The 22,890-nt window shown below is 42.2% G+C and overlaps 1 protein-coding gene across 4 annotated transcripts in view; it reads right to left on the reverse strand.

Annotated features, from left to right (window-relative positions):
- Positions 1-20,838, reverse strand: part of mgat5 (alpha-1,6-mannosylglycoprotein 6-beta-N-acetylglucosaminyltransferase) — a 65,988-nt gene extending 45,150 nt beyond the window's left edge. For 2 of the 4 annotated variants that reach the window (XM_041032176.1, XM_041032172.1), the window contains exons 1-3: positions 20,682-20,838; positions 10,462-10,948; positions 5,265-5,429 (exon numbers count right to left, since the gene is read on the reverse strand). In XM_041032176.1, coding sequence (XP_040888110.1) covers positions 5,265-5,429; positions 10,462-10,702 — 406 coding nt within the window. In that variant the 5' untranslated portion in view covers positions 10,703-10,948; positions 20,682-20,838. Of the gene's footprint in view, positions 1-5,264; positions 5,430-10,461; positions 10,949-20,413; positions 20,577-20,681 lie in introns of those variants that run through there. The other 2 variants (XM_041032173.1, XM_041032175.1) reach the window with 2 other exon arrangements.
- Positions 20,839-22,890: the final 2,052 nt, after the last annotated feature.

A 22,890-nucleotide genomic window follows, 5' to 3' on the forward strand; every position in this document is an offset into this window, starting at 1 on the left:
GTGTACTTAGACAGCAGTGCCCCCTGCAACAATGGGTGAGTGGATGCTTCTGCTATTAAGATTCATTAAATTTGATTAAACATGCAACAGGTCTTTTGAGGGTCCAATAGAGCACTTTAATGGCTCTGTGGGCTATTTTTCTACTAACGGCAGGAGCAACAGCAGCCCGAAGGTCAAAACAATAGATTTCCAGTTGCTGATTGGAAGAACGAGAGCAGTTAGAGCAGTCTAAAAATGATGTCTGATATCTATATTTATTTTTAACAAAAGTTGCTTTGTTTGGTTGTTATTTTGGATCATTTATCTTGTCTTTGCCTTCTTTAACTGGTTAAATAAAGCCTTGAATTTAAGCAGTGAGCGTTGTGCCTTCCTCCCTCAGTGAATCTGCTCAGTGTCTAAAACAGTGGCTGCAATCACACTGGTATCTCTGGTATGAACTGTATGACTGTGAAGCAGTGTGCTGCTAGAAATAGCATGCATTCTCAGTTTACCCCTCTGTCCCCATGACATCTGACATGGCTATGGAGGTGCATTATATCTATATATATGTTTATATGCAAATTTCTCATGACAACATTTTTATTTTTGGGGGATTTGAGGGTGTGTTTTCTACATTTTGCTTCTAGGAGCACTGGAATCAGTGAGATTTAAGTATTAACATGCAAAAGATAATGTGCACCTCATACTTCGAGCTAAGTGTGTGACGATCTCACCGCCTCAGGAAGCTTTCCCAGGCTCTATATACACAGTGCCAGGCAGGAAACTTAATGAATGCAAAACTGTCTGCAGCTTCCTCTTGTTTGTTTACAACACTGCTATAAGAAGATCGGATGCACTCCATATGGGAAGCATCTCTTGGGACCTGCAATAGCAGAACGCGTGCTACAGGCACAAAGTCACACTTGTGTGCATGGTTTGCTGTGACGGATTCCATACGCAAAAGAAAACATGCTCATACGGCAGAAGCAGTAGTAGAAGAGCTTGCCTGTGCTTGTCGGCGTGTGAGGGAAAGTCCTGGAGAGCCTCGGTCTACGTCAAGCTCTCGTAGAGGCAGGTAAACGCATGACGCGGGGGCGAGGAACACTTCCTCTCCAGATCTACATCAAATGCATCGAAACTCAGATCTGGCTGCTCTAATAACAGGTTCATATTGCTACAGTTTTAACTCACTGCGTCAGAGACACAACTTCCAGTGTAATCTGTGGTCTATGATGCTGAGGTTTGCTCTGACTGATTAAGCAGAATCCCAATTGTTCTCCTATGTTTTTTCCTTCAGTAACTCTGTTCACGACAGCCTGATGCTGCAACCTGCAGAGTCCTAACGACAAGGTGAACAAAGTCAAAGTAATGGCTGATAAGTGTCAGGATTCATGCTTGTGTTTGAAAGTGTGTGGGAGCAGACAGCATCTCTCAGCAACTTATTAGCACTGAGTGTGTTTGTGTGTGTGCGTGTGTGTATTTTATTAGTATTGATCTGTACACTGAGGAAGTAAACAGGCCTTCAAGAACATAATGGAGACCACAGACTTTACTCTAAATCCAAGAAAAGCCCATGAGATGTTTTCAGTATTAAAATGGTAATTGTGTGGTGATTGTTTGCAGATATGCTTTTGCAGATTTAGCAGGAAAAGAATCCTTGAGTCTAACACACTCATGCCTCCCTCCTCTCGGCTGCTTTGGACAAATAAAAACATCGGCTAAATGTCTGAAATGAAAATGAAGTGCAGAGACCGATGAAATCATGAGGTAAGCAGGATGCCTGCAGTCCCCTGCTGAAACCCTATCCTTGTCCCTTTTCCTTTGTTGACACTGAGGCCTTGGATCTCATCTTTCACTGTGAATGGCAAACCGAAATGCAGCCGGATCAATGGCTGAAAGAGACAAAGCAGTGAAGATACCCTGAGCTGTGAACGCACAGGTCTGTGTTTACTGAAAGGACCAGCAGTGTCACAGAGACAGGACAAATCAGTCGGCACGGGCAGTGCGGCTGAGATTGAAGGGACTTCAATAATGTTAAACACTCGCACGGGCTGGAGAAATACATCGTAGAAAGAGAAAGAAGCTGCAAATAAGCACCTGACCATTCATTACATCTGTCTGTCTCTATCCGTCTGGGTGTGTGTGTGTGTGGGAGGAGGAGATTACATTTCCATGGGCTGGCCCACAGATGAAACACCACTGTGGAGGCTGATTAGCCACATCAGTGAGACATGGCAAGACAAGGCGTCACAGATTGCTGCTGGACCGCGTCCGATCTGCCTCCTGCTGAGCAGGAACCAAGGCCCAGATCGACTTGTTTTGATCCTATAAGGAGCCTTCTGCGCCTGTTGTCCTTGGCTAAATGCAACACAACACAAGGCCGAAGCAACTCCCGCACGCACACACACACACACAGAGCGTGCGTTGCAGCAAATAAAAATGCGGCCTGTTCGCACCATTCCTCATTCCTCAAACTGCCAAGGCAGTTTTCACACAATGGAGCTGGACTATAAAGCACAGAGAGCAGGGCCGCATTTTTGCGAGATGACCAATCACAAAAAAAAAAAAAAAAAAAAAGGAAGCCGTGCTCCACAATGTGTGCACAGCTGGTTGGTTCAACAGCAGCAGCAGTAAGTAGCAGAAGAGAGAGACGTTGACGCGAGGCTCAGCGTGAAGTGTGAGGCTTTGTGATGGGAGTTTTCTGATGAAACTGTCAACCACGTCTGTGAGCTGCAGCCCGCAGTGAGGTCCGGGGATATTATTAAACAAGTTCTGTTGTAAACAGATTCTTACAAACTAATTTCAGCGTCATCGTAAGGAAATCATCAGAGGCTTCTGGAGGCGTCCCTGAGCATTTGTGGGATTCATTGATGTTTTTCTTTCAAAATAGCCTCAGCTATATTTGTGCATTGTGGGATTTCAAAGAGGGAGGAAGTAATGAACGCCATGTTGTCTTAACAACATGGTGTTAATAACTCCAATTAATACATGAAATACAGAGAAATGAACACTTCATCATCATTCGTTTGAATGGCACTCTGACTTATTTCACTGTAGCATCTTCCTCTGCAACGGTTTATTGACACTTGACTGGAGAATTAGTGTCACCGGTTGTTCTCAGTGTGTCTGACTCCCAATATTTGCATAACAGCTGTGGATGGAAACATGCATTCATTTGCATTTTTGCAGATTTCCTGAAAATTTGTGCTAATTTTGGATGGAAACTTTCCTTATGCGGCCAACTTCAAACCATCCTCGACTCGCAGCCAGGAAAAAACACTATGTGAACACTAACAAGACCCAGGGTTGGTCTCTGACATGCCAGAGTCCTTGGGTAAGAAAATGTATACAATTGAGGTGGAAACAACGCAGTCCCAGGGCTGCTGCTCAGCTCCATCTTGATATCAGCCTCTCTGAAAGGCAGGCGTGTTCCCCTCACTGTCCAGATTCTTATCTCTGTAATTGCCTTCCAGTCAAGGAGTAGCACTAGGGAAGCTGGCAACAGCGCTGCCTGCCACCCACTCCAGGACAGGAGACATGCTCCAGTGGAGACTCTGGAGTGCTGGCGCCTTTAGTTCACTGCAGAGAGAGAGAGATGTGGACGCCGCTTTGTCAGCCTGACCTGCTTTCAGGATCCAAATGTTGTCTCTCAAGGTACCGGAGGATGTTTAAAGTGAACAAGGTGCTGCAGATTTACTGACATGTGTCACAGGTCCAGGAACGATCGCTCCAGAACACAGGAGCTCAGGCTAAGAGTGCCCTGACAATAGTATATAAGATTAGTGTCTCATTTTTAGTGTCCACAATGGCCGGACTGAGCGCAGACATTTACTGTCTGAGAACCATCTCTTGTAGAGGAGGAAACTAGGCCGTCAGTTCTTAAAGATTTTATATATATAAATCTGTTTAACCCTGTAGTTGTTCTATTATTGTTTCCCTCTCATGTGGCCTTATTTTACACCTAGTAGGTCTTTATTAGGGCTGCCACTAACTTTGCTATAAAACGTAAGGAAATAGTAGAAATGCTGTGCTTCTTCAAATGACAAACAGTCCATAACCCAAAGATAATCATTACAGATTAGTCAATATTTTCTATTCTTGCTTAAAAATTGACAAAAGATACAACAATTGTTAGTTCTGTGTACATTTAACTTCAACTAATGGCAACTAACTACATCTAACTAATCTATTAATCAGCTAATCATCTCAGCTCCACTGACAACTGCAACTTGTTTTGACAGCAATTAACATTCTTATAAAAAACCCCAAGTATATTTTTTGATGATTGTATCTTCTATAATTTATGTGAGTGTACAAACATTTCCAAGATAAGAGAAAAGCTCTCAGAGGTTCAGGCAGCTTTACACAAAGACAGCCAACCAAAGACAAAGCAAACCAAACTGAAGGGTTTTTTAGCGTGTGCTGATGAAACGAGATGGTGTTAGATGGGAAAGGATGTGGCATTAGTGGTTCACTATCCAAAAACAAGGAAGTCCGATTTTCATACTGCGTCATTCGACATTCAGGGGGCAGACAACGGTGTTAACTGTCTTGCTAATGATCAGTCAGTCTCAATAAGGAAGCTAACTTATTGCTATTCCACTCAATGTTTTAGAAAAGTTGCAAAGGCAGCGTCAAAGTTTGCTCAAAGATGGCAGCGCGGCAGCTGTCATTAGAATTAAATCCATTCAAATGTGACTTTGTGCAACTCAATCAGCCTAATCCATTTCTGCATATATTGCTTCAGAGTACAGACTCCACATTCCTACTGTTTAATGCTGCACAAACAGCTGAGAGCAGGTCCCACCAGGAGCCCAGAAAAACCAACACCTCGCTCTCTCAACTGGGCTGAATTCATCATCTGAAAGCTGGCAGGAAAATCAATGAAAACTAATAAAAGGGTCATGCAGCGTGAACGGGGGCCTTATTTGAATTATGTCCAAGGATGCGGTCTGGTCCTATAAAGTGCCTGGTGTGCACTGTGCAGTACTGGCAGAGTTTAGTTGGCTGTATGCCTTGGGAATGTTTTTCGCTATGGGAATTTTGAAATAAAACGAGACTAATACAAAACAGCCAGAATCAGCTTATTCTCATTTCTTTAATTGGTTTCAACTATTATATGTCGCACTGTGCACTTTTATACCCTGAAGAGTTTCTGTGGAAAAATGAAAGTACAGAAAGCCTGAGCATAGATGAGTCACACGTCATAAGAATAACAGCTTTACTCAAGTCAGCCTCTTCTAAGAGGCTGAGTCTGGACAAAATAAAAAAAATGTAATACATACCTGCCACGTTAACTTTCTCTGAGTTTGTGGCACTGGGTGTGGCAGTGCTGGTGCCATTGGTCAGGTTGCCCCCTGTACCATTGTAGATGTTCTCCACCTTTGACTCCAGCTTGCCCAGCCTCAGCATGATGTTATCCAGCAGCACTGCAAGGGTCTTCTTCAAGTCTGCAAATGACAGTGTGCATCAGTCAGCAGGCTAAAGTGCTAATGTTCTTTATATATCCACCAATAACATGAGATATCTGACAATGGAAGCGTCTGAAGTGCGGGTATGGAAGGAAATAACAGCTGTAATAATTAGAGTCTCAAAGGAAGCGGAAACCTAATGTGACATTTGACCACAATTGTGTTTATGGCACTTGTGGTTATTGCGCTTTTGATTTGAAAACAAAACAAAACAAAAAAATCTGGAATTATTTGGTCTGAATTCCCATCTGTGAAATTTCCAAAAGGGAACTCTGAGTGGTGCAATTTCAGAAACTTGATTTTGGATTTCAGGAATCCAGCTTGAGGGTTATTTAAATGTAAAACATTTTTGCAAGTGACCTTATTGTTTAATGTGGGTCCTTGCATTTCTGTGGGCCTTTATCTGCATAGGACACAGCTAATGGTTGACTGGGCAGGAGGGATGGGTTAATGCATGGCATTTTCTAGCCTTATTTATTATGGTGTTTGTCTGATACAGTAACCTGGAGCAACTGCAGTGACATTTACAGAGAGATGTTGTTTCAAGCTGCTGTACCTTGTACCTACAGTATAATGGCAAATATTATATTGTTTGCCCATGCTATTTGTCTTCAGCAAAGAACTCATCAAACCCATACTATATTATTTATGCACTGGCTTCTATTGTGTGTGCACAGAGCCTGATCCAAAGTGCACTATGCTTGCTTTTCCTCAGATGATGATAATTGCAGCTTGTCTATCACATACAAGCTCCACATTTTCCCTCAGTGCGACGCATTTGACACGCCAGTTTTCATCACGTCAGAGAGATTGGCAAAGGCGCAACGAGGCCTGGCAGAGAGCACCAGCCCCGATTTGTGCGAAGACAAATGCCAGAGCATTTGTCTGCTTTGGACGAGCCGTGTGCGCTCGGAGGAGCTGATGCACAGAAAGCAGCACAGTGAGACCAGGGAGAAACCAAACTGAAAGCTAGCTCCAAGCTATCAGAATGAACATAACTGAGAAAGAAGGGGTGAGTCCAGACTTAATGTCCCCCTCTGTTCACCTCAGGAACACAGACCTGTGCCAACTGACTTCAGGCTGCACTTCAGAAATTCATCAGGTTTGTTTAATATCTCAGCTTGAAGCTTAGCTGATGTCAAGGGAAAGAGAAAAACAGTTCTTGTACATATAACTGAGTTACTAAATCAAGTGTGGGATTTTTTTTTTTTGTTTTGTGTGTTTTGAAAGATAAATTTTGGTCTTTGAGTTAAACTCTAATATTTGTTGCTGCCCATTTGGTTTGCCTGAAGGTAAACTTAAATTTCACGTTTTTATCGGACAGCTAGCTTTGTAAACTTGTGCAGCCTCTGTGGAATTTCAGGCCTTTTTTTGTACAGATCTAAACACACTTCAATGAAAATGAATAAATATATATTTATAAAAACCAAGCAGAGGCAGTGCGATGTAAATTAAATGTCGTCTTATTGTAAATCATACGAATGAAGATAACAGCTGTGTTTGTTGACTGTATCGCAGCCAGTGCAGATGAAAGCTCAGTGTTTTGCTTAATAAAAGATGTTGCTCGTGGAGATTATTTTGTCACACAACAGGTGTACGATTGTGTTGAAGTGTATTCACCACAGCCAGACTAAGACAGTGATGTCAGCAAGAACAAAAAATCAGTATATACTAAATCCTTTAGTGAAGGTATCCAAACTGAAAAATCTTTATTACAACAAATAAGGATTTTTCACCCAATGTGACACTAAAATCACATCATAAAATCATGTTCACAAGTTTTACATAAATTAAATGTGAGGTTTTGAGTCAGAGTCCTTCATTAGCCAGTGTTTTAGAAAAGTGTCCATGGTGCTGTGAATAATACTTGTCCTCCTGTACACTAACACTGCTGCTGGGTAACCAGATGAGTAATAGCACACCTAGGGACACATTTCTGCCTGTCTCAATATTTTTTAACAAGGTGATGCAGTAGCAAAACAAATCCTGCAGCAGTAAACACTCTGAACTTCACTTTGCTTTAAAGAATAGTGTCATATAAGATAATAATCTGGATGCATGACGACCTGGGATTTTTCATTAAGCCCATGTGCGTTAGAAAGAAGTGATTACTCTGGAACATAAGCCAGAGGCATTCATCAGAGATCCCTGTGGTTTATTGTCATCTGTAAGGCAAGTCTCAACCTAGCCTGGCAGTGGTGTCCATATCTGACCGACTTAATATCACAAAGAGGAGACACAAGCAGAAGGAGCACACAATGACCTTCCACGCTGGGGAGGACGAAGAGGATTAGACCAGCAATATAAGCCCAAACCACACCCAGTCCTCGCTGCTGGGCTGTAGGATTCCCCTGAGTTCCGATACTGCCCCCGCCACCCCCCCGACACGGAGCCGGACGCAGCGCGAAGTACGAGTGTGATATGTGTCCACGCCACAAAGGAAATCCACACTAGCTGCTGAACTGTGCTTTAACAAGATGCGGTGTCAGGTGGCTTGTCACGCTCGGCTGCTCGGACCAGTTTCAGGGCGATCGGATCCTTGCCACATCTGACTTTGATGTGGAGGAGGAAGCTGGTTTAACTGCACCTTAGAACAGGTGGAGAGATGTTTCTGATGTAAATGTGGCACAGATGGGGCGACTACTGGAATCTTCTAGATACTGCAGAGTCATGTTCTATAGGACTACAGTAAACGGAGGTGTATTCATATCTAATCCAACTATATCTAGTCCCAAATGTAGCATGAAAACAAACATATCTTAATGTGGAAAGGCTTCTGTGAGCCACAGTCATTGAACAGCCTGGCAGCAGAGCAGAAATACTCCCTTCATAAGTTTTTGAGTAAGCCTCGCCCTTCTAACCAATCAGCAAAGGGCAAAGTCAAGGGTGTGAGCTCGCAGCTATCAAACAAAATGTGAACGCACTTCTGGTCTACCACTCCTCTTGAATTGCGGCTTCAAGCTAGGATTAGCTGCTGGAAGATGTCGCCATGGCAGCAACGTCACAGGCTAGCAAGCTCCCGATTCCTGCATTAGCTGAGACAGCGAAAACGACAAGGATGTAGGTGAAGGGCTGGGCGGAGCATAAGGGAGCAGGCAGAGGGAGGGGTGGAGAGGTTTGCTTTTAACTCTGCATTAAAATATTCATCAATAAGATGAACATTTGGTTCATAAGGCTTGTATATATCTGGGAAACCAAATGTTTGTGAAAAGGCTCATATTTAAAGGAGGCATGTTGGAGGTTAAAGAGGAAAATTGGGAAACAGATGCACAATGCATTAATTAAAGTGACTGAAAGAAATGAGCTGAGAACATATCCCATTTAGTCATTAAATGAGTGGAATTAATTAAGACACCATCTGTAAACACGTCTTAGGCCTGGACTGGTTTCTCGCCAGCAAAAATGATGAATCTTAATGAAGAATAGTATATTTAGATGGATTCACTTCAATTAATGGCACGAGGGTTGTATAATATCTTGTAAAACCTCTCTGACCTTTTCAGACAAATCTACATTCAGGAAAAAGGCTGCATCGCTGAAATATTTAAGACAATAAACGGAAAATATCTAATCCCGGCTGTGTTTAAACAGGCATGGCACCAGCTGCCTTAGACACATTGATTTCACATTATCCAACAGGTGTGTTTCTTACAATCAGCCCGACCCAATAACACAATCGCTCCAACCGAGCTCTCAATGGGCTTTCAGCAGCTACAATATTAAATCCACATGCATTAAGATTTTATGGGTCATTTATGGGTAGGAAAGGAGGAAACCCTGCTTCCCCTTAAACTCATTACAAATCGCATCAAGGCAAATCATCGAGCAATGAGTGAAAACAGGAAACACACAGTATCTTGCGGCCTCCCTATCTAATCAAGGACATGAAATGGATTTTGATGTGATCCTGGGCGGCAGTCAGCAGACTGTGAGCTGCAGCCCTGACAGCACCATGAAAATCAATCCATCATATAAAGAGAACACAACCAACTGGACAGGACACTGCTCCCCCCGGAAACTCTGGCTGAGATTACAGGAAAGGGCTTGGATCACATGTACACAAATGAGTCACATGGTTTACAGTGAGATAATGCCTATGCAAATGCAGTATATACTGTGTTTGCATTGTTTCTTTCCCTTAATAACCTTATCTCTTCATCCTGCATTATTAATACCAGGTCATATTGAACTACCCATTACTAATAACTTGATTAAATATGTCAGATGTTTGCTTTTCTTTAAGCTGCTCAGACAATACTGTTGAAGACTGTTTGGTTGGGGTATAGTAGTACTTTACATAGTGAGTTGACATTATCCGCATGTTTGCATGTGCCCAAACACCAGCGGATTAATACTCCCACAGAAGAAAGACCAATAAACGTAACCTCAAAACTACATGCAAATACAGCACCACTTTCTCTGCACGCTCCGTCTTCTTTACGCTCTCCAGGAGCTGATTTAATCTCCAGGAGCTGTACTGTATCCTGTTGTTTCTCTGGGCATTAAAGAACGATCAATTCCAATCTCAGGTTTCTAATGAAGCCTCCCATTGAGCCATACAGGTCTATTAATGGCATGAATAACTTATTGAAGGCTCTTCTGGACCTGCACTATTGCGGTATTATGCTCCAATGCAGCTGTATCGGTGTTAAATCACCCTGACAAGTTTTTTTTTGAATATAGACAATGTTGTGCCTCCTCAAGAGGTAAACAAGTGTAACCATCCCATCCAGTTTAAAGAGGATGGAGAAAGGGAGGGGAAGCAAAGAAGAGCCCAGCATCATAACTCTGTTAAAGGGTGTCTCTGTGGTTGTATTGATGGTTTTATTAAAATGAAAGACACTGTGGCTCATGCAACATCACTTTATACATTAGTTCTGCTATAATAAAGCAAACCTGTATGAAGACACAGAATGAAAATGCTTTCCTTTCCTTTCAGATATGAACCCTACATTTTCTACAGTGGAAGTCAAAGGTAAAACTAGTTGGGTTCTATGAGTCTGCTCCTCACCATAGGCGGTCATAGTACCAACATAGGGTCCATCCATGACGCTTTGGTTTTCCTCAGCCAGTGCTTTGATGTAACGTTTGCTGAGGTCCAGGATCTGCTGCCGCAGCACAGCGCTGTTCTCGTGGCTGGCTCGCTGCTGGATGGTGAAATGCAGCAGCATCATGCCCCAGATGAACCCAAAGCTGACCAGGAAGAAGCCCAGCTTCTGGGATGAAAGCTTCCACAGAAAGGGTGTAGCCATGCTGACTTGACAGGGAGGCTGTTGTTGGGCTGCTGTGGCTCTGATTGGACCGAGGGAAGGTGCAGCAGGTCAGGGAGGAGAATCAGGAGGGCAGACGGGGCATGGCTTGTGTCAGTTGGTGTAGCTGCGGTGGGTTCTGGCGGGTGGTGTGCAGCCTGTTTGCCTCACCAGCATGATTTCTTTCTCTGACCCATCCTCATCGCTCAGCAGCATCTCAGGGGACTGAGTCTGACCTGTTGCATCCTGCTGCAGAGAAGACAGAGAGAGCACAGAGAGATGAGTGGTTAGTTGGTTTGTCTGGTAAACAAAGATAATGAGGGAGTTCCCAATCCAATCTCACATGTTACAATTGAAACACGGACGTTTGGAATGAACCAGGAATGAAACAGCAGAAACTCCCCACACATGTGGACCTGAAACTAGCAAATATTCCGAGTTTTCCACTGAAACTGTTACTGGATGATCAAAATTAAATAGCAAAGCTTTCTGTCCAGCTACGTAAAGTAATGTTTCATCTTCATGACTGTCGCTTTAAGCCGAGCAGCCAGTTTGTAGCTGCGGCAGACCGCACAGCACAGAGGCACACTGTATCCCAACTGGAGGTCATTGTGTGTGGAAGCTCCTACGGTATGTACGCTGAATGGTGACACACCATTTGACTAGATGCACTGGAAACAGGAAAACAACTGTAACACAGGGTTGTGTCCAACTAACATCTTCTCTTTCAAAGGGTTTTACAGGTTATGTGTGAGGGGATGGCCGTACAGCCTTTAAGCAAAAATACTTGTGACTACTTGCTAAAAACAAGGTAATAAAATACTTCTCTGATTCTTGAAAGAGAAGCTACACAGAGCGGCCTTGTCCCACTCAGACAGTGTGACGTTTATGATCGATGGGGCTGTATGGAATTTATGCAAGAGGGTTTATAGATCCCTCAAAATATAAACATTTGGATAGGCCACAATCTATCTTCCTCACTGACAAGCGAGAGCACAAACTGAATTTTAAATACACTGTCTCTTTCTGTTTTTACATTTTCTTTTTTTTTTTTTAATGCCAATTTTTTTTAACAGGCCTTTCTGCTAGGCAAATGAAGGAAGCTCTCCCACAGTTGGACTGTGTGTGTGTCTGTGTGGTTGAGCACATGTACATATATTTGAGATATAAAGGTCACAGGTTTACTTATTTACTCTCACATAGGAAAAAAAAAATCTGTAGGAGGCAAAAGGTCAAGCACGAGATGCTAAGTTTCAAATGCTTATTCACAGCAGCAACTCTGTGCCTTAAATAGAACGAGGGTTACAGCTCACAATTATCTTAATGATTGATTAATCTGTCACTTAGTCTTTTTATCCAACCAACTCTTCAAAACTCAAAGATATTCCATTATTTTTTTATGATATAAAAAAGAGACCTGCTGAAAATAAATGGCAACAGACCTTCGCTGACATTGGCGGATGATAAAATTATCATCACATCAATCCTTGCAGCCGTGAAGATTAAGCAGGCATGAATTGGGCTTGGGTGTAAGTGAACGTTAAACCTCATCTTGATTTTATCTGAATCCAAGACACCAGACAGTGTCACTCACAATAAGAGCTCGAGTCATTTTCAGAACCACAAGCTCTTACTCATTTCCTGTTACTGCAACTTTTACTTTGTGTTTTTTTTTTTTTTTTTTACTTTGCTGCAGCACCTTTTACTTCTCCTGTCACAGTGTCTGAACACAATCTTAAAGCCTTTAAGGCTGCTATTAACTATGTATCGATCATTGCATACACACATTTCTATCAGAGCAGAAAACCCTAATATTAACTTGACTCAGACAACTATAACCCTCTCACCTGTCCACACTTTAATCACTGTGGTTATGCATCTTTTACTAGGACTGTAAGAGATGGTTATAAGAGCACTGATCTGTCAGTAAGGAAACACAAAAGGCAGTCACACAAAAGCCTCTTTTTACCTTATACCCATCAGCTTCATAAATAGGTCAGAGACAGCTGCAAGCAGCTTCCAACAGGGCTGGAATCTCACAGCAGGTTATGACACACCATAACTGTTCAGTCATTTAAGATGAAGGCTCGTGTTAGTTTCCTGTATGGGCAGGGATGTTTCATACATTTTAATAAAGCAGGGACAAATACTGATTGTCTGAAAAGAGGGTTAAAAAAAATCCCTTTTTTTTTTCTAATACTTCTGTAAAAAAAAAAAAAAAAAATCTCTGCATCGCACTGTGAATTCATGAGACGAGCCCTTGGCAGTAGCGCTGAGCAATCTGCAGTGCTGATAACATCGGATGTCTCTCATTGCTTGGGACTCTGTTGGAGGAAGGCAGGAAAAGGCTGGCAGCACTCACTGGTTGGACGCCGACAAGGATGGGAGGCTTAGGGGCTGTTTATCAGAGAGGAACGCTGCTCAGACTACCCCGTGGTACATCGCTGTAAGAAGCACGAGCCAAAACCTACACAGAACATTGACTCAACCGTTTCGGAATACACACATTCTCAGTCAGAGCTGGCTCTCGTGTCTGGCCTGATTTCTTCTGCCTATCAATCTTACTTAAGACAGAAACTGATCACGCAACATCACTCCTTTGTTAGGGAAGCTGTCCAATCACAGGCTGTGTGCTGTAATCAGTAGAGAAAGAGACGATGCAGCCAGTCACCCCCCCCCCCCCCCCCCCAACACACACAGCAGCACATACATCTCCTCTCAGTTACCTTCTGGTTTCTAATTCAGGATCTTAATTTGTCTGGCAGGGAGCCCTCTGGCTCTCAGCAGCAACAGCCCAGTGAAACTGTGTGTTGACAGCCAGCTAAGGTTGCAGAATATATGATCTGTTGCAACTTGAGATGATAACGAAACAACCCGCTGAATGGTTTTTTTTCATTGTTGAAAGAAGTAGCACATAAAACCCCGCAGGTTCAAGAGGCAGTGAAGACAGAAACAATTGAATCATTCAAGCCTGGGAGAAATCAGTGTCCTCCCAAATCTGCTACAAAGGACGTCTTCATGTTGGGGACAACAGAGCTAAAATTTCAGCTCCTAAACTGCATTTTTTTTGTTCAGCCTATAGTACCAATCACATAGGCAGAGCCAGACAGAAACAAATAAAAAATAAATATTCTGAAAGATGGACCTGATAACTGTGACTGGAATCCTGCAGTTTTTTATTAGACATAAAACATACATCTGAAAAAAGAGAGAGCAAAGCAAAGAAGAAGAAAAAAGGGTGCTTATTTTCTACGTGTTGCCCCAGTTTCCTTTCTGAAATTACAGACTGGGTTTTAATCGGTTTCCTAGATCCTGTGTCACAGCCTTCACGCTCCTATTCCTAATGAAAACTGTTTATTTTCTATTTTATTGTTGCTCTGGTGACCTTTCAATTTAAGCACAGCAGAAAGCCTTTAGCCTACAAGAATAGAGAGGCATCTAAATTAAGTAGAAATATAAAAACAAAATCACGCACCTAAATCTGCTGCAGCTGATTATATTTAAGAGTTGCATAAAAAAAAAATCAAATGGACACCATCTGTTTGTAATCAAGGTGCGACAAGAAATTTTATGTTAAATTCACACGCTTCTAGATGGTAAAACAGATGGCGGCTCAACGTCCTGTCAGGAACTGCACTGTGAATGCAAAACTCCCAAAGAAATCCATGACAACGGCAATAAAAAAGTACCAATAACAAGAAATTTACGAGGCCGTTTACAAGGCAACAACAAGTAACAGACTGAAAAGTGGAAGACAGACGTACAGAAACAGAGTTCATTATGATGCTGAAAGTTCCACATAAAGTTGAGTCAATTTCTAATTGAATACCAACAACCCCTGACTAAGCATTTACATAACAAAGCAGAGCATTGTTTCTCCATTTTCCATCTTAAAAAAAAAATAAAAACACCTGTTCAGATCGACATATACCTACAGGCTGGGCTCTAGGTTGGAGCAATAGCCAATATGAATGATAACAATGAGTGGTACGTCTCGGCAAAGACGAGTCCTTGGTGTATTTACCCTGCAGACATAACTGGTTTATTGTAAAGTCACAGGGATTTAGAGTAAACAATGATATTGCATCATTTTCAAAATAATCATCTAAGGCTTTAATATCTCTTCAGCTGAGTCCTAATCATGCAGCCTTTGCCCTTGTTTTGTCATAAGCTGAAGACCAAGCCAGATGGCCGAGGGAGGTAAAGACTCTGTCCATTTCCTCTGCATCTGTGACTGGAGCTGAAAATAACTGCAAGTGTAGGTTAGGGGATATTCCATAAAGGTGAATCAGGCCGGGGGGTTGGAGTGTGGTGGGGGGCAACATTAGTTCCAGTGCATTACTCCAGGTCTAAAAGAAAGAGCATTCTACTGAACTGAAATAATATACGCTGAGAGCTTGTTGTATAACCAGAGAAAGTAGTGAAATATGCTCTAGATGTAGCCTCGCCCATCAATTATGGATCACCTTTGGAAAAGTATCCATTTTTTTTTTCCTGGATATAAAAAGGTTTTCATAGAGCTTGACTTCTGACACAAAGGTAACATCCGAGCTCTCTGGTGGTGGCACGAGCAGCCTTACTTTTACTCTGTACCTTTTTATTAAACACGTATTTTTAGTCTCAGTAAGGATATCATTATCTCTGCTGTCCATCGCAGTGATAAACTCACTGAGCAATCACAGGGAAAAAGACGCTTCAGAACTTCAGAACTCCGAATCGTCATGTCTTTAAGTTTTCTTCAGTGTCAAAGTAATCAGTGACATTTTTGTAAATGTAAAATGTAAATGTAAAAATGGCCTCATGCTGAACTTAGCCCACCTTTTTCTCTTACTGTAACGAGCCTCCATTTAGCTCCATTCAGCAAAGATGCTTAGAGGCTCAGTTTTTATGATTATTATCAAGTCCTGTTTCTAAACCTCATCCAGAAAAATGAAATTCCTCATCCCGGTCAATCTTCTCCCACACTGAGACTGTACTACTTCGCCTGCTGCCTGGCTGAAGGAGACATGATCCTGATAATATGGCTCTGCTACCATGGAGACCGGTGTGACTCTGCATCTTAATGGCCTTCTTCACATAAGCCCCGCCTCTTAATTATTCATTGGGCCCTCTAAAGAAACAGGCCCTGCTGCAGCTTCACCACCTTACTGGTGTGAATCCAGCTTGTAACCAGATAAAAACAGCTAACACCGTGGTCTGAGACAGGCTTTCCCTGCAGCTAGGCTCAAGAAGTTTGTCTAAAATGTGAGAGGCACCCAGATCAATATTAATATGTTCTTGATTGAGTCACTGAGGGGCTTAAACAGCTCCTCAATGGTACCAATTTCAAGGTTTAGCCATATAAATGTTCACATATATTCACGTGGACTTGATGACTTGAAGAGAATAACAGACAAATTTAGCTTCCTGGAGTTTCTACAGTCAGTGGTGGTGAGGGTGAGGATGCCAAAAAAAAAAAATCATACAATAAAATAAAAAAGGTTTTTTTTGAAAAAAGTCAGCAGTCAGTCTTCCAGTAAGTCACATGATGAGATCAAGGGGGGAGGTGTTGCGTCAAAGAGACCAAGTAAAACCCCACCACAGGAAGCTGAGCCTTCATTACCATGAAAACAAGCATGCATTCATTTGCAAGACACACAAGAAAACAATGTAATCTAAAAATAAACGAAACCTCTAACACTGTCACATCAACGTCTATCTCTTTCTTGTGATCAGTCTGATAAAGGTGCCACTGCCTCCTCTGCAGCCTAAATGCACCCACTATATATATATCCTCTTATACAACTGGATATATATTACACATCCATTTAAATGAGTGGATTTGCTATTTGCTTCCTCTGTGTTCACGAAACATTCTGCCAAACCAGACTGAAGCTTTCATGTCGGATTTTTAATCTCATAACGACTCAGAGAAAAGTTGCATAAATTAGTTCTGTGCTGCAGCCTCATTTCATCATGATAAACCTGAGCTCAAAACATCTACATCTGTGTGATATCTATGAAATTATCTCCTCTGTTTTAAGTACTATCAGCTAAAAAGCAAAAGACAGCTGAGACACCCAGAGTGCCTGGGAAGAGTGGCGTTTCTCCCACACTGGTGAGAATCACTGAACCCTTGACTGTCCTCAGAAAAAGGAATTACCTAAGCAGTTTTGGAGACGGGAAGAACAAAACATGCTGAATTTCACACCATGGTCATGGAAAGGGAAGCCAAGTAGGAGGTGACCCAAAAGTCTACCTTCAATACTGTGTTCTGTTTTATTCCTTTTTAATTATGCTTCAATCCTTGTTTCAACTGAGACATAATATAGACATAAAACACCATGTGAAACCAAAATACAAAGACAGAATAGTTCACTGTAGGTCGTACAGTCTTGGAAAGATGTATTTAAACACTGTGCAAAAAAGATAGTTATCATTTCTGGTGAATTCCACTGATAACTGCATGAGGTGAATACCTAGGAAGTACAACGCTGACTTCACAGGAACTGCTCCCCCTCTGTCTGTGGCACCAACACTTAAACTCAAGCTCTTTGTATTCCATAGCACTTGTGATACTTTGGTGTCCTTTGTTGCGATTAAGGAAGCTGGAACAGACATACTTGTTCACGACCACATAAAGCCATCTACCATGCCAAAAAAAGAAAAAAAAAAACACACAGCTAAGACACCCCTTTCCTCAGACTAGAACCGACAGGTTTAACCTGCCACAACATGCCATGAGACCAGACGGAGAGGACAAGACCACCCTGAACATGACCTGAATGTCGAAAACAAGCCGGGTGACAAGTGTGGGTAAGAACTGCAAATGAGCCGCTGAGGGTAGATGTGGCTCTTTGTTTCTTCCTCTCGCCACCTCATGCAAGCTTTGTTGTTATGATAACACAGGTTGGCCGCATTACAATACGTAGAGAACAACACTAGAGTAGTGAAAAAAGATGCATACAAACACACATACACTGAGGCTCTTGATGTAAATTTAAGGAAAGTATATTATCAGCTAGCCCAGCTATTCTATGAATTAAGTGCAAAGGGAATGAACTGTTATGCAATCAGATGTATGCAAATACACACACACTGATATCACCAAGCCTGAAATCCCCAACCCCTCTGCGCTTCCACGTCAAACTCTTAACACTCTCCCTAACATTAAACTAATCCTAATTCTGGTTTTAACTCTTAATGCAAGTCCAAATCCTCTAAAACCCTTTAAACGTGTCAGGAGTGGCAAAGTCTCCTCACTCTCTGTCTTTCTGGCATAAAGTATAACAACACACACACTCCAGCCAGGCCCATTTGATTGTTCTTAGTTGTTCTGAGAATCAGACCACACTACAGCCTGAACATTTGCTTATTCACCTCCTCACAATCTGGTGACATAGCTGTCAAACAGTTATTACTACATCATGTTACTGACAGTGACAGTGGTTTTCCTGAACAAGCTGGTATTACTGGATTCCATGGGCTGAATGATTTAACCACAGAACTCCAGTATTCCAGGTCTGACAAGTTGTTGAGAGAAGCAGCTTACTGGGAAAACAACAACAACAAGTTAAAAGTTCAATCTTCCACCTGCAAAGTCAGACAAGCCTTTAGAAAATCACTGACCTTCCATTCATTTCTTTTTCAGTCTTAGTCATTGCCCAGGATGTGAAAACAGCTTTTCAAGAGGATTGACTGTACTCTTTGTGACTTGCCGTACTGATGATCATTTCTCTGCAGCTCAAATGTGCAGCATGAGTAAATCAGTGCTGTGCGGCTACGGAGCTCCAAACACTAGACTGATTCTAAACAAGCAAAAGAGAGTAGCACAATGGGAAAGAGCCTCTTTAGTGTGGAGAGCCATGGTGGAGTGGGGTTTCTGACTAAAGTACACAATCTTCCCCCCAAAAAGCTGATTTTATACGTCAGTCTGACCTTCAGAATACTTTGTACCGACACTGGAAATCAAATCTCTTTCAAGGAGCGCTGACACTGGAGATACAGAAATTTTTGGCTTAGTGACCAGTAACCAGATCGACCACACAAACAAGAAAAGACAGGTGTGTGTATGTGTCTGTGTGCTGAGAGAACAGGAGCCCTTTAATCACAGAAAGGCCAAGTGTTCCACTTCCCTGCATGGCATCCATCACCGCCGCCCAGTTCTCCTCGATCCCTCCATCTTCAATCCCTCGTTCCTCACCCCTCCACTGCCTCTGCTGGCTCTCCACCCGAGTCCGCCAACACAACACCCTACCCCCCCGCACACACACCCTCGACCCACCCCTCACACACACACACACACACACACACCCTCCAACGATTTCTTGCCAGTGAAGCATGCCACCGAAGCAAAGCTCCTTTTCCTCAGGATTTATAATCCCAAGAGCTCCAGCAAAAAGGCGACTGAAAGAGCTCTTTATAAAGCCGGGGCAGTCGGTGGCTCACCTCTAGATGGTCACTACACTCAACATTAGCTCACAGCCTAAAGTCGAGGATCATAACCAGAAAGGAGGGACGTTTTTTTGCTGGGTCACAAGATAAGATGTACTTTAATGACCCCGTTGACACATTTCGCCTGAACACATAAAGATGTTGACCAGTTCCCTATAGAAAGAACACACAATCACATTTTACAGCCTGCAGGATAATAACACAGGATGCATCTCATATAATCACATCAGCATGTCATAACCTGATTATATGAAACTACTCATGTTGCAGATTGAAAATTACTGTACTGGTGAGCTAAGTGCTTTTGCAATGAGCAAAACACAAACAGCTTCTTATTCTTTCTACTGACTGATTTCACTTTATAAGGTTTGACTGGTCTGGCATGAACAGTTGAAAACTAAAAATAATCCTATAATAACATAATAAGGCTTTTACCTCTACCATAATTAGATAAATATGTTTCAGCAGACATTGTCCCCTGGACATTTACTTTCAATGTCAACCTTAGTCCATATCATAAATGGAGTTATTTATAATGTTGGCCGAAAATACAGATCTTACCCTTTTCCCAGGTGAGTATTCCCAAAGAAGACACTGTTAGCCTCCAGGTTATGAATTAACATGATTAACTTTCAAATCCTGTTATCTGAGTCTGTGTCACCGAAACGCAACATCATCTCCGGAGGCTAAAAGAAAATCCCCAAGAAAATATTCCTCTCTGGTTTATGCATAACAAGGTGAAACATCTGCATGTTAAAACTGATCGAAAACACAAGTTAGTGCAACACTGTCGGGGAAGAGGAAGGTCGTCTGTCACTGACACACCATCGAATCCAGCTGTAATTATTAACTACCTTCTTCCTCCTAAGTGAACAGTGGAGTAATAAACGGTTGAAACAGCTAAGAGTACTGCTGGGGCATTACAGATAACAGCCTAAAGGTACATCATTAACGTGGCACTGCTGCCAATATGCACCTTGACCAAAAGATTTTGGTAATGACCGAGAGTTGAACGTTATTCTTTAACAACCTGTTCGAGACATGTTCCCGATACGAGGATGCTATTGACAGCGTCAACATTACCACGCCGTGTTATTTACACTTGTATTATAAACTAGCTAAACCTGACGTGTAATAACAATAACACTGGAGCTAGAGCTACAGATACAGTGTAAGAACAATGGGACCCCCCGTTTGCTGCGGCGATTAACGTCTCGATTCCATAACTGGATCTAGAAAGCCAGCTAGCGTAGAGGTTAGCTATTCAGATATATTACCCACCAGCTTTGCTTTAAAATGGCCAGCCGTCTTCCATACCAGCGATCACCGTTTCTGGCTGAATTCGCTTTATTTTGAGGGGGCTGGCGACGGCTAGCTGCCTCCGTCGACCACCACTCATTTCACAACAAAACACGCACCGCCGCAATGACAAGTCGCCCACTCCCGACAACACACGGCTAAACACTGCGCCTCTTCAACCAGCCTAATATCCTCAACAGTGGGGCAGAAAACAAGATCCGGGCGGGTACGGTGACAGAACGGGGCTTACCTATTTAACGATGTGTGTAGGTATCTCAGGGTGATGTTATAAGGCAGTAATAACACTTAAAATCCCGGGAAGGAGCGATCGGAGACGTCCCTGTGTGGAGCAGACTAGAAAAGATGAGATTCCAGCCACAGCGCACGAGCCCCTGTCTTTGCTCTGCCCAATTGCACAGCGCGATGACGGTTAAGGGACCGTCTGCCTGTTCAGGGCCCACTGAGGGAACGTAGAAGGACAGCTGTAACAGGCAGCCCAGTGCGTTTAATCAAATACTGTGCAAATTTGAGGTGCTTGTACTTTACCTGAGTATTTATACTTCTACTCCACTACAATGCAGAGAGACACATTTGACTTTTCATCCCGCTATATTTATTTAACCCAAGTACTGTAGAGTTGTACAATCTTACTTGGGTGTTTCCATGTTATGCTACTTTATTCTTAAACTACACCATGTTACAAGGAAATTCCATAATTTTGAGTCCACTTCCAGCAGCTACAACAGTAACATGCTGCTGACACTGACGTCTCAGTACTAATCATCTAATCATGTCATATATAATAATTATAATACTTTAGTAAAGGATCTGAATACTTCTTCCACAACTGACTACTGTACATTGTACAGTGCTCTTTATACACTCAGTATATAGCTAGTTAAACAGCATGATGACATTATAGTAAATTAAACTAAATATGTTAAGTGTGTCCTCCTTTAATGAACCCAGTCAAGGGATCTGTCACTCATCATTTCCTGTTTAATTTCGCTAATGAAAACATGAGTTTGTGACTCCGCCTCCCGGTTGTACACCAGGTAGCCTCCGTGGTTAATTAGCGTGACTAACTAGCACACACAGCTCCGTTATCCTGTTTTGTTCGTCGCTTTTGTTTGTTCGTCGTTTTATCCTGTTGTGTTAAATTAACGGGTTTTTACATTCCGTCACTCAGCGGAGGAGAACACATGGAGGAAGTAACGGCTGAAAAACGGAGAAAGAAGCTAACATTAGCTTAGCTTAAAAGTCAAAGCTAATGTTTCCGGTAACTGTTACTACTGGAAGTAGTCTAAGTATATTTACTCATTTATACTTTTTCCTACGTTAATACTTCTTGCACCACTGACTACTGTACATTGTACACTGCTCTTTTTGTATACTGCTAGTATATAGCTAGCTAAACAGCATGATGACATTACAGTAAGTAAAACTTATAATACAAACACAACAGTCAAAATAAAATGTTCATCAAGCTCAATCATTGTTCCTGTGGTAAAATAATGCTATCTGGTCACAATGCAGGCAGCACAGAGAGACAGGAAGAGGGACAGAGATGCTGAAAGCTGTGACCAGAAGACGGGGACATGATCTGGAGACACAGATGATCAGGTGAGAACGTGAAATGCCAGTTATAATGGAATTTAGTAGAGTTTTATGTGTCATGAGAAACAGGTGTTGGAAACATTTGGGCCCCATCAATGTCTTCTATTCCAAACCATGTGAAATATAATAAAAGTCAAATACAGTTCTTAGTTTCTTTTCTTTATCATGTAAACCTTAGACACTTTTTGACAGCATTTATATTTAAATCTCTTTTGCTGGTCAGCCTTTATAAATGAATTACTTTACTTTCTATAGAGCCTTGCTGGTGAATATAAATGTAAGTGACATTCAGTAACGTTTGGCTCACAGGTAGTTAAACAGAAAACAAAGACATAAAACAGGATGATCCCTAACTAACTGTTCCTTTTACTACAGAGCCATAAAAGCTTTGTGTTTACTGCCACCTGCTGACTGTCAGACGCTACACACATAAATGAGCCCCCTGTATCTTTATGTAGAGCCACTTCAATCCAGCTAAATTACTGAGTTATTTTGGAAGACAAATTAGGTTTTGCATTTGTTAAAAGTTCAGTATGAAAAGCAGTGCTCTTGTTCAGTGACATTATTTTATGTTTGTCTTGTGACGTATATCCTCCAGATGTGCATGCTGTGACTCAGCTACTACCGGGAAATTGAGTTCTGATATTTATACCAGTATTCAGACAGTAAAAATAGGCAACAGAGAGGTGGAGAAATACAATAAGCTTTGTACTCCTCCACCACTGCAAAGAGGGGGTGGGATCGAGGGAGGAAAAGAGGCAGAGGGCTGTGTGGAGATAAACACCAAAAGCAAAGAGTAGAGGAGGAGCTGTGTACACAGCAGCACCTTTGGGGAAATGCAG

Source organism: Toxotes jaculatrix, chromosome 24 (genome assembly GCF_017976425.1).
Source record: "Toxotes jaculatrix isolate fToxJac2 chromosome 24, fToxJac2.pri, whole genome shotgun sequence".
Lineage (NCBI taxonomy): Eukaryota > Metazoa > Chordata > Actinopteri > Toxotidae > Toxotes > Toxotes jaculatrix.